This window comes from Dendrobium catenatum, unplaced genomic scaffold, assembly GCF_001605985.2.
Source record: "Dendrobium catenatum unplaced genomic scaffold, ASM160598v2 fragScaff_scaffold_231, whole genome shotgun sequence".
Lineage (NCBI taxonomy): Eukaryota > Viridiplantae > Streptophyta > Magnoliopsida > Asparagales > Orchidaceae > Dendrobium > Dendrobium catenatum.
The window spans coordinates 5,169,227-5,182,098 of record NW_021318693.1 but is presented as its reverse complement, the minus strand read 5'-3'; the positions used below and the strand labels follow the sequence as shown (position 1 = coordinate 5,182,098).

Below are 12,872 nucleotides of genomic sequence, written 5' to 3'. Positions count from 1 at the left end.
GGCATGATGTGTTTGAGTCTGGAGGCTAAGATCTTTGAAATGATCTTATATAAGGTGTTGCATAAAGATATCGGTTTGAAATCTGCAATAGAAGAAGAGTGCGTAGATTTGGGAATGAGCACTAATGTTGTTGCTTTAATACAATTTGGAAGATAGCCTTTGGTAAAGAAAGACTTAATAGCTTTGCAAAGCGAAGGCCCTATAATATGCCATCTCGTTTTATAAAAATGAAAGTTGAAGCCATCTAGGCCAAGAGATGAGGAAGAATCGCCAGAAAAAAATAACATTTTTAATTTCCTCATTAGTAACTGGTTCAGTCAGGAGAGAAATCATATGAGAAGGAACTTCCAAACGCTTAGGAAAAAGAGTAACATTAGGATTGGGAATGATGATGGGATTGTACAGATTTTGGAAATGTAAGGAAATGGTCTCTTTGGCATTAATAGAACTTCCATCACCTAAAGCACTGAGAATAGTCGAGTTATTGAAATTTCTCCTCATACGAATCTTAGAGAAAAGAAATTTGAGATTGTCCTCTCCCTCCTTTAACCATTTTGCTTTTACCCTTTGGGAAAGCCAAGAGGCCCAAGAAATAGATAACTTGGCAATTTCTTCATTGACAACCTTTATATCAACATTCGTCTAAGGGTTATAAGGGTCCAAGTCCAAGATGGAAGACAAAAGATTTTGTTTTTCCTAGAGCTGATTTAATGAAATCTCAATGGTATTTGCAGAAGATCACACCTTGCTTTTTAGAATACCTTTAACTCTTCTAAGTTTTTGCATGAAATCAACTAGTGGATTGCCATGGGATGGAGCCATAAAGACATCAAGTAAGATGCCCCAGTAGTCATCTATAGAGGTCCAAAAATTCTTGAATTGAAAGTGGGAATAATTAACATTTATGATCCCACCAGTAAGCACAAGCGGAGAATGGTCAGAACATAGGAGATCTCCAATCAGGTAATGGGAGTTAGGAAAGGTAGAGAGCCATTTTTCATTGACAAGAGCACGGTTCAATTTAATCTCAATAGGATTCTCAACTTATGATTAGACCACATATAAAATAGACCAGCAGAAGAAAGATCTTGAAGTTAGGTGACAAAAATGAGAGAATTAAAATCCCCAAGCCTGCTAAAATGAAGAGGAGAGTCTCCCGCTTTTTCATTTTAGAATCTGCAACAATTAAAATCTCCCATGAGGATCCAAGGCATATCTTGATTTGGGATGATTTCTCGGATTTGCTGCCAAAGATTGTTACGCTCATTAGCCGAATTAGAACCATAAATAAATGAGATAAATAAGGACTGTGAGGGACCAAAGGAGACCATGCCACTTATCATTTGAGAAGAAATGAAAGTGGGATTAAATTGCAGCTTGCTACAAGACCACTTTACCCATATTCTACCAGAGGTAGAAAAAGAAAAGTTATTACAACTTTCTTCATGGTCAAAGAGCAAGTGTGATTGTTGAAACGAGTGATCAGAGAGAGAGTCTCTGTGAATCCTATTCTCAAGGAGGCAAAGCATATCCAATTTGTGAGTCTTAATAAATCTCTTGCAGACGATAACCTTGCTAGGGTTGTTAAAACCCCTAATGTTCCATGAAGCAATGGATGGAAGGGTCATTAGGATTTGGATGAGGTAGAGTGAGGCTTTTTGGAATGCTTGCCTCTGGTGTTTTTCGTGTGGGAGAATGTTGTGTTCTTCATATGATTTGTGTTTACAAGGCTAGACTTTGAAGAAGATTCCTCATCCTGGGTGGATGAGGAACTTGGGATAGCATCATTTTGAGGATCCACCAGGGCATCGAATTTATTAGGGGAAATTATATGGATGTTTTGTTTGCTGATAATGTTGGGGATGATGTCCACCAAAATAGCATCCTTAGAAGGGGAGTTTAGATTGGGAATCGTTGATGGAGGTTGGATTTCTGTGAGGGGGGTAATAGCATGAATGATTTCTGTAGGAGGGAGAATTTCTTTGGATTTTGGAATGGATGTTACAAGATCTGGTGTGGAAGATCTGGGAACAGTGGAAGAAGAGGGGATATTAGAAGGAATATTTGGGAGGAGGAGCTTTTGATATAGTAGTTTGAAAGGGAATAATGCTCAAAATCGGGCCTCTAACTTTGCTAAAATCACGATTTTTGCCTTTAGCCACAGCACGAGATGTGCTTGCTTCTTCCCCTAAAAGCAGTCGCATTGTTCTGTTTTTGGTCTTTTTCCATTACAAGTTTTGAAGGGCAGGCAGCAACTGAGTGAAACATGGATGAACAAAAATCACACGAAGAGGCCTTCCATTCATACTTAATTTTTAGATTGGTGATCTCTCCTTCAATGGAGATTGGGATGAACTCATGATAGGAAGCTTTGCAGTTAACTTGGACACAAACCCTAGCATAGGTAAGTCATAATTTTTGTGCAGTAAGAGCGTCAACGGCAAGCGGAATTCCAACTTTACTCGCTATTCTCAATATTCCCTCCGAGTCCAAGCAACACAAGGTAAGGTCCATAATTTTAAACCAAATGGGAACTAAAGACAGCCCTTCCCTATTCGGTTTGAACTTAGGAGTGCATTTTTGGAGGATGAAAGGTTTTCCCAACAAAAATCAAACACCCCCATTCCACACCATTTCGTAATCCACTATTGAAGAAAATTTGATAAGAAAGAAGCCATCACTCATATTGAAAAGCTAAAATGTACCTTGTAATTTCCAAGTTTTTCGCATGGCAGCGAGGAGGGAAACAAAGTAAGGCTTGTTACCAACCGAAAAACCAACCAGTGACAGATACCAGCTCTCAGCAACCGCATAAGTCTTCGATTTCTGAAAAACTACGATTTCAGCAGATTCCTTCCATAAGGAAACTGGGATATATTTGGACGAAAGACACTCAGGGCTAACGATATTCGACCAGTTGAGTTGGGAAAAAAGAGGGTTATTAAGGGGTTAGTGGAGAGGGGAGGGGTGAATTTTGGGGGTGGAGAGGAGAGGCCCATGGAGGGGGCGAAGCCCTCCGGGCGAGAGGAAGAAGAAGATCGCCTAGAGGAGAGGAAAAATCCAGAGGCGGCTAGGACAACCTGTTTGACTCTCGTCTTTCTTTACAAAGTATCTAGCACATAGATTGTTTCGCTCAATTACCATCTTTGATCTTGTCGCAAGTATGTGAGTTTTCTCCCCAATTAGCCACAATAATCATTTCTCACACACCTCATCATCACCTTCCATGTCAGATTCCTTCTCAACCAACCATTTATTGGCTTCACCCATCACAATCAAAACTTTCAAACCTTTACATGCCCTCTCTACCATGTCCCCCAATCTTCAAATCCATCTCATGACATGCAAATTCTAGTTAAAAATCAAATATTCAATTAAAATCTGAAATACTCGCATCGCTGTAGCCACACCACAAAGCACCCGTGAACCAAGCTATATGCCTTCAAAGCTCTTAAATCTTAGAATGGCACCAAGCAATGTTTGATGAGTTTAATGCATGTCTCTGTAATGATACTTTAATTCTTGTTCCTCCGTATCATATTCACAATCTTGTTGGTTATAAATCTTGTTTCGCATCAAAAGAAAATATGATTGCTCCATTCGTAGTTATAAAGCACATATTGTTGCAAAGGAATTTTATCAAATACTTGATATCAACTATCATGAGACGTTCAATCCTATGATAACATCCACAACAGTACTTATTTTTTTATCCGCAATGGCACTTCTTATTCTTACTCTTCTTTCTCCCGGAGTTGATATTTGCAACAATTAGAAATCAACAATACCTTTCTTCATGGACATCTTCAAAGGGATGGATTTATGAGCCAACCATCACCCTAGTTTCATTGATCGAACTTGCTTGGCTTCAGCCCTTGCTCCATTCCTTCAAAGATCCTCTTTGCAAGGTTGCATAGCGGTCGCTCCAGAGTCATAAATGATCTTAGTCAGAATCTGCTGATGCAACTGAAATTCACTGTCAGCACTCTACCTCCTGCCTCCTATTATCGCCATGATTTTTTCCGTCCATTGTCAAAACTCTCATGGGCATCTCAGCATTTCTTCACCTTCATGAAGAACCTTATCATTGACTAAATCCTATGGGGGTTCCAAATCCTAAAACATCAACCTAGAGACTAACTATTGTAACTATTAATAATGTAATCTGCACGCTCATTTGTCATGGCACTTTGTTTTTGTTTAGCATAACTTTTTTATTGCTTAAAGCAGCTTTCAAGTTAAAAACAAAAAAGCTTTCAAGTTAAAAACAAAAAAGCTTTCAAGTACAAAAATTTGAGTAATAATAAGAAAGTCATCCCAAACAAAACTTTAGGTGTGGTTTATATTCACTCTTTAAACATGTGCATCTTTTTAAATATGTGCATAAATATCCTGTTTAAATTTAATTGTTAGCAAAACTAATTTTGTAGCCACATGTACTTTAAACATGTGCATATTAATTTTTAAATCTTGAAGTTTTTCTATTTTGACCTCTCAAATAGAAGAATAATAATTTAAAAGAAGAATATTCTTTTAATTTTTCTTCATTTTTCTCTCCATACACACATTTGACTAGGACTTTGAAGCCAAATAAATCTACCATGCATTGTCCCTCACCCCAATCAAATAAAATAAAATAAAATAAAAAAACTTAAAAGGGCTTGCACAAAAGGTTGAATCCAGAGTTTCAGTTTCATAACAATTCATCCTAATCTCAAGATGACAATAACATATAATTAAAGAAAAAGCTAATGAAGTTTCAACCAGGAGCTAAACAGAACATTAAAACAAGATAAACTACTAACTACTGCAATACTGCACCCATTCAACCAAGATTACGAAGCTCTGCTCAGTTACAAGCTGAGCTCAGCTTGCAACTGGAAGTTGCAGCAGCTCCCTTCCTTTCAAACTTCCTGAGCTTCTTCTTCCTCTTCATAATACCCCTCTTCATCCGCAGTAGCATCTTGATACTGTTGGTACTCTGACACTAGATCATTCATGTTGCTCTCCGCCTCTGTAAATTCCATCTCATCCATTCCTTCTCCTGTATACCAATGCAAGAAAGCCTTCCTCCTGAACATTGCAGTAAACTGCTCGCTCACCCTTCTGAACATCTCCTGTATCGAAGTGGAGTTTCCGATGAAAGTAGATGCCATCTTCAAACCAGTAGGCGGGATATCGCATACTGTTGACTTGACATTGTTGGGAATCCACTCCACAAAATAGGATGAGTTCTTGTTCTGCACATTCAGCATTTGTTCATCCACTTCCTTGGTGCTCATCTTGCCACGGAACATGGCAGAAGCTGTGAGGTAGCGTCCATGCCTTGGGTCTGCGGCGCACATCATGTTCTTTGAATCCCACATTTGTTGAGTGAGCTCCGGAACAGTGAGGGCGCGGTACTGCTGCGAGCCACGGGAGGTCAAGGGAGCAAAGCCAACCATGAAAAAGTGCAGGCGCGGGAATGGGATGAGATTAACAGCTAGTTTCCGAAGATCGGAGTTGAGCTGACCAGGGAATCTCAGACAGCATGTTACTCCCGACATTGTTGCAGATATCAGATGGTTTAAGTCCCCAACTGTTCAAAAAACGGAGCATATCGGTAATGGAAATTGGAATAGGTTTTAAACATTTCACAGAGAAGAATGGGCTTACAGCTAGGAGTAGTGAGTTTAAGGGTCCTGAAACAGATGTCGTAGAGAGCTTCATTATCAAGGACCATGCATTCATCAGCGTTCTCCACAAGTTGGTGGACTGAGAGAGTGGCATTGTAGGGCTCCACAACTGTATCTGAGACCTTTGGAGAAGGGAAGACGGAGAATGTAAGCATCATTCTGTCTGGGTACTCCTCCCTGATCTTGGATATCAGAAGGGTTCCCATGCCTGATCCAGTTCCTCCTCCCAGTGAGTGACAAACCTGGAATCCTGCAAAGAATAGCAAAGAAGAGACTTTAATCAACTGATCATAGCAAACAATAGTCAAGTTACTTCATGACGGAGCACAGTGCAAGCACAAATCAGAGTAAAAAAAATAATACAAAAAGACTGTTACAGAATTCAACAATAATAAGCATCTTGTGACCAGAAGTATCAAAAGCAAAACATCAAACACATTAAAGGCAGAAGAACAAAAATCACCCAGCAACTTATGTGAGAGAGAGAGTACCTTGCAGGCAGTCACAGTTCTCAGCCTCCTTGCGGACAACATCGAGCACGGAATCTATGAGCTCGGCTCCCTCAGTATAGTGTCCCTTTGCCCAGTTGTTTCCCGCTCCAGACTGACCGAACACGAAGTTGTCCGGGCGAAAGATCTGCCCATAGGGGCCTGACCTTATGCTATCCATAGTGCCGGGCTCAAGATCCATGAGAACAGCCCTGGGAACAAAGCGTCCACAGCTGGCTTCGTTGTAGTACACATTGATCCGCTCAAGTTGCAGATCGGTATCACCGTGATACCTTCCAGTAGCATCGATGCCGTGCTCAGTGCACACCACCTCCCAGAACTTTGCTCCTATCTGGTTGCCGCACTGGCCGCCCTGGACATGGAGAATCTCACGCATCTTCGTAGAGATAGAAGGAGATATGGATCTAAGAAAGTAAGAAAGAGAGATATGGACAGGTACAAGAAAGGAAGGAAGAGAGAATCAAGAAGCTGGCAAGGATAAACGGGGGAGTTGATAAGGGTATAAATAATTTGAACTTTGAAGGCAGCAGCCGCAACGTCTGTATTTCCCCCTTTCCCCATTCTGCTTAGGGTTTTGATAAGGGTCGAATTGTTTGAAAAGTAGGGAGGATTTCAGACCGTTGATTCGAAACGGCTCAGTGGTGAACGGTCGGATTCGCGCTTTGGATTCAAATTTCGAATTTGAAATACGAATGGTCGAGGGGCTGCGTCGAAATAGGAAGACTTGTTTCATGTGGAGCGGCTTATTAATGGAACGGTAAATTTCAACCGTTGGATCCATAATGAGGAAAATTTAATTATGGGATTTGCCATAGGCGATTGTTTGTACTCATAACCAGCCGTTAAGGCCGTCAATTTCTCTTAGGACCATGATGAAATTATATATAGAGAGAGAGAGAAAGTAAATTTGATTGAATTTATTTTAAATATATATTTAAAAAAAAATCAAAGTAATAAAAACATATGTATTTTAAAATATATAATTATTTTGCTGATTGCCATTACATTTAATAAATTTTGTTCAAAGTGATGGTGAAGTAAATGGGATATTATTATTAGAATTCAAATTGGATGCTTCAAGTGGAGTAATGCATCAGCTATGTTTTAATAGAAAATTTTATAAAATGGTGGAAATATCTACAATGATTTATCGGTATCACCGCGATACCTTCAAGTAATATCGTGCCCCCTCCAAAATTTGAAGATACATTGCTCCCGCTCATTTTATTTTATATAATCGCCAAAAAACCTTAATTGCACCGCCTCGTCCTCTTCTCTTTTTCCAAAAAGAACGAGGCGCTACCGATCTCACTCGTTTCGACTCATCCTAATTTGCTACTCCCATCGTCCACTCGTTTAGAAACGAGTGGTCGACTGCACGTCTCATACAGTGGCAAAGCATTCGTCAGCTGCACCTTCTCATCTCCCTCTGCCCTTCTGATCTGAGCATGATCCCTTTTGTATTCAGTTGGTTTATTTATTACTTATTTGCTTACCTTGCAAAGAAAAGGCAGATCTGTTTGATTAATTTATTTGATCTATTTGACTTTCTGATTACTTTATCTTTTTATGCATCGAGTGGGGTGGTTGGAGATTGGGATTGGAATTGTAATTGTATTCATCATTGAGAATGCTCAACTTATCCATATCATTTTATTTTGTACTTTTTACTTAAATCAAATTAAAAAAAAAAAAAAAAATTAAAAGAAATAGAATATTAAATGCTAAAAATGATGCTTACCACCTGTAAGGTAATGTATAATTAAAATTATCAGAATAATTACGTATAGAGTAATAACAAATGAGAATAAGATATTTGAGGTAATTGGCCTGTAACGGAACTAATCTGATATAATAAAAAAGTGCATGCAATACTTAATATAATATGAAATACTTAATATAATATGAAGTTAAATTATTTAAAATAATAATAATAATAGCATTTGATATTGCAATGCTTCAATAGTTACCCCACTAAAATTGAACTAAAAAGCCACCATGAAACTCAAATAATATTAAGGCTTCTCTCGCAAAAAAAAAAAAAAAAAAGTCCTATTTGGTGTAGTCAAATGTAGCATTGAAGTCAACCTGAGTATCTAACTTATATTAGGGCATCTCCAACCGAAATACTCATTTTACACTACAAAATACAGTAATACTTTAAAATGTGGCATTTCAAAACATCAAAAAAGAATATATCGAGTATATCCTTTCTCTAACCAAATTCCAACTGAACAAAATGAGTAATACTTCATAATGTGGCACAAATGCCGCTGAATTTGGCGTTCGGTTGGAGCTCACTGTGATAACAAATAATTATTTGACGTTCGGTTGGAGCTCACTATGACGACAAATAATCGTTTGATGTTTGGTTGGAGATGACCTCAATCAACAATGATTAGTAAATATAACTTTATAGAAATAAAGTAATAGTTGTTTAATACATACAATTTTAGAGAAATAGAGTAGCATATTTACCCCATTTTTATGGTTAGCATATTTTCATATTTATATGATTTGGAAAGGTTTATAACTAAAGACAATCTCAATAAGTAAAGAAACACAAGAGCAGAGAAAGCAACAATAAGGAAATACTCATACTAGTATCAAACTTTCCATTCTTATGTAATAGCTTTTCTTGATCCATACTACAATAGATGTGAGGTCTACTTATACAAGTGTATGTGTGGTGCCTTTACAAGTATATGGTTGTGATTAAACAGCGTTGTTATTATCCTACAGTGGTTCTTGCTTGTGTCGTTATTGGAGTGTGCTTTCATGTGTTGCCATGTCCTGTCGTTGGCACATGCTGATTGAGGTGTGTTGTTAGCCCCTCGCAAATCAATGGTGGAGAATGAATCGTTAGTTTGGACCTCAAGAGCTGGAAACGAGGTGTAGATAATGATTTTGTTAGGATGTCTGCAACCTGGTCAGTCATGGAGATGGGAAGAACTCTGGTATCCTTGGCTTGAAGATGATCTTTGATGAAGTGAACATCAACTTCTATGTGTTTCATTCTGGCATGAAACATAGGATTATTGGCAAGGGAAATTGCGAACATATTGTCATATTGAATGTCGATTGGATCGGTTTGAACTATATGAAAATCTAAAAGAAGTCGACGGAGCCATATAACATTTGAAGTAGCAGCTACTAAGGCCCAGTACTCGACCTCAATTGAGGATCGTGCGACAATTATTTGTTTCTTAATTGTCCAGGAAATTAAAGTATCACCTAGAAAGGAACAATATCCATATATAGAACGCCTGGTATGAGGATCTGTGGCCCAGTCAGTGTCAAAAAATGTTTAGAGATGAAGTGAGGATTTGAGAATGGGAATGTCATATTGATTGGTACCTTATAGATAGTGAAGAAGATGTTTTAATTGGAGAAAGTGATGAGTTAGTGGATTGTGGAGATGTTGGCTTAAGGTATTGACCACAAATGAAATGTCGGGTCGTGTGATAGTTAGATATCGGAGAGAACCTGTGAGTTAGCAGTAGGAGATAGGATCAGAGAAGTGTGATTCAGCTAATAGATTTGTGGGTAATTTGGTATATGAGGGATTAGAGAGTGGTTTGCACATGGTGAGCCCCGCCTGTTGTAGGATGGCGCAAGTATAAGCTGACTGGGAAAGAAATAGATTGTTGGGAGTGTGAGCTATCTCAATACCGAGAAAGCAAGATGGCTGGCCAATATTTCTGATGGAAAAATATTGACTTAAGGAGGATATGAGGTGAAGTAATGTATGTGGATTATTTCCAATAAAGAGTATGCCATTGACGTAGAGGAAAAGATAAGCATGATTATTATCTTGATGATAGGTAAAGAGGGATGGATCGGCCTGGCTTTTTTGAAAACCTTTAGATAGAAGAAATTGAGAAAATGTATGAAACCATTGTCGATGTGCTTGTTTAAAGACATATATGGACTTTTGAAGAAGACATACATGATGAGGGAATTGATATAATCTTCGAAACCAGTGGGTTGTTTCATATAGATCTTCTCATGATGAGAACCATGTAAAAATGTATTAGTGATATCAAGCTGATGAATGGGCCAATTGTTATTGAAGGCCACAGTTAAGAGTACCCGAAGAGTTGGAAATTTAGCTACATGAATGAAATTTTCTATGTAGTTAAGTCCATACTCCTGACGATGACATTGTGCTACCAAATGGGCTTTGTAATTGGCAATGGTTCCATTGGTGTTAGTTTTGGTTTTGTAGGTCCAGCGGGATCCAAGAATGGTTTTGTTAGGTGGAGGTGGTACTAATGTCCAAGTGCCTTGTTGTTGGAGAGCAAGGAACTCGGAAGCCATTGCAGCTCGCCAATAAGAATGTTTTGATGCTTCGATGTATGTGGTAGGTTCAGCTGTATTAGTGGTAAGTTAGTGACTTATATTAAGAATTTGATGGGGTTTGAGAGAGCCGGGTGTAACGGGTCCTGTCCGAGGATAACCATAAGATGATGTGAATGTATTGAAGTGATAGAGGAGGGGATAATGCTGGGATCCTTTGGAGAAGAGGGGGTGTAGCAGGATGTTAAGTGGAGCCAATTGTTGGTAATGATGGGAGCAATTGGTGTAGATGTGATGATGATAGAAGAATAGTTGGGGACTAGGAGATGAGAGTTGGGGTTTTATGGTGGTAGGCTAATAGAACTCGTGAGATCTGGTGGAGATAGAATATGGAATATGGCTTCATTGAAGTTTATATGGCGAGATATCTCACCGGCTTGCATATGGGTCTACACCATTTAATGATTGTGTGTGGCTTAGCCACAGAATAATGCACTGGCTAGCACTATATCATGGGCAAATTAGATACATAAAGAAGCGTTGTGAGCTCTAGGGAGGTAAATGAAGAAATGTTGAAGAGAGCGTAATGTTCCGATGTGCAGGGTAGGAGTAATGCCTTGCCAGAGTGAGCATTGGAGGGCTTTGACATCTCCCAATAGATGTTGTCTGAGCCAATAATCTTCATACATAGTTAGATGTCCTACTATTGTCATGTGAGAGATCTCCAGAATTCAGAGATCTAGTCAGCTACATGTGATGTTTTTGGATGCAACAAGTGCTTGGTTGTGCAGTTGGAGTCAGATATAAAGATCAAATAATGCCAATATATGATTTGCATAATGTCCCTCTTTTCCACAATACTTTGTTTTGACATGAAAACTAGCATTTGTGTTTTTGCTCCAATGTCTCACAGTCGTGACTTGTACCCGGACCATTTTCGACGCGACAGAACTAAATTGCTGGGGTTTGGGAGCGTATGATCCTTTTAACCGATTCAATGTCGAGTTAATTTCCACTAATATAGAATAGAGACTTCTAAACTAATGATGTAGTCTTGGTGTCAAAGGCTGTCTTGAACGTCTGGTATTGTGGGATAACTCTTGAGTGTATAGTGAGAAGTATATTCCTTCACTAGTCAATATAATCACTGCATAGAGCAATATGTCTACCATATTCCAGGTAAGATATCGCATGTTCATCTGCTGTGATGTTTCATTTGTTTTTAAGCGCTATTAACTTCTGAGCGGTTTAGTAGCCTAATACGACCTTATGAGTTTAGCAGATTTTAAAGATTGTCCAAGTATCATACAAGAGCACACTTTGAGGGTTGTATGAACACAGTGAATCTAACGAATTTGCTAGAGTCTACTCCTAGTGTCCAGTCGATAGTAATCTTGAATTGATTGACAGCCAGTGCCTGTGTGGTCACTAGCTGAGAAGGCTAGAGGAAAGCGGAGCTGCCATTGAGAATCCACTAGTTATTGGCTATGAATGTGTTCAGCTCTGTGACCTCCAGTGGATAGTTTGTTCAATTAGAAATGGTAAGGAACTCAAGTTTTGATTTGGAGATAGGAACTAACTGAGAAGGGTATAGTGACAAGGTTTCAGTTAAGGACATTGTGGTATTTCCACTCAGTGTGTGAAATGGAGATTGTGTATTTTCGGAATCTAGAATGATAGCAGTTGGCTCTGATCATGCTAAAAACAATCCAAGAACTAAAACAACAAAGAGCAAAGAAGCAAATCCGATAAAAATCAGTATCTTATCAGTAGAAAATAATCACTTTTCTTCGAGCCATAGTTTTCTTGTCCATCATATGTACGTCGTCAGCGAGGTCTGACTTATATCAGGTATGCTGTGGTGCTTTACAAGTGTATGACGTGTCGATCATCAAGAGTTCGGTTATTAAAATCTAGAACGAGTGGGTCTTTCGTTGTGTAGTTATAAGCAGGAGTAGTGGCTTCGCAATGCGCATCCACGTGACTACATTGGCTCGCATGAGTGTGTGTGTAATACACTAACTAACAATATCTATATAAACTAATTGAGTTTGTTTTGGAATATTGTTTATTTATACTTTTTTTAAATATGCTTTCGATTACAAAAAATTTTTATTCTAAAAACTGTTTTAGAAAGAATAAGAAAGCTATCCAACCAAGCCTAAAATATGAAATTATAAGTTTAAAACACTGGTTTAAACACTTAACGATTAGGATTTAGGATTTGTTCTGAAGACAATTTCTTTACTTCTTATTTTTTAAAACTACAATTTATAATTTTTATTCGGTCATCTATTTTTATTATTTCTTTAATTTATAAAAAGAAATAAACACAAAAATAAAATAAAAAAAAAAAACGTCAAATACGTTTTTAACAATCTTTCACCAC

At 38.3% G+C, this 12,872-nt stretch overlaps 1 protein-coding gene across 1 annotated transcript; it reads right to left on the bottom strand.

Moving 5' to 3' along the window:
• Window positions 1-4,661: 4,661 nt before the first annotated feature.
• On the bottom strand, window positions 4,662-6,846 carry LOC110097489 (tubulin beta-2 chain). The gene is made up of 3 exons (XM_020823870.2): window positions 6,167-6,846; window positions 5,656-5,925; window positions 4,662-5,578 (listed from the first exon to the last, which is right to left on the bottom strand). Exons 1-3 carry the CDS (start codon window positions 6,558-6,560, stop codon window positions 4,905-4,907), a joined length of 1,338 nt encoding a protein of 445 aa, XP_020679529.1. The 5' UTR covers window positions 6,561-6,846; the 3' UTR covers window positions 4,662-4,904.
• Window positions 6,847-12,872: the final 6,026 nt, after the last annotated feature.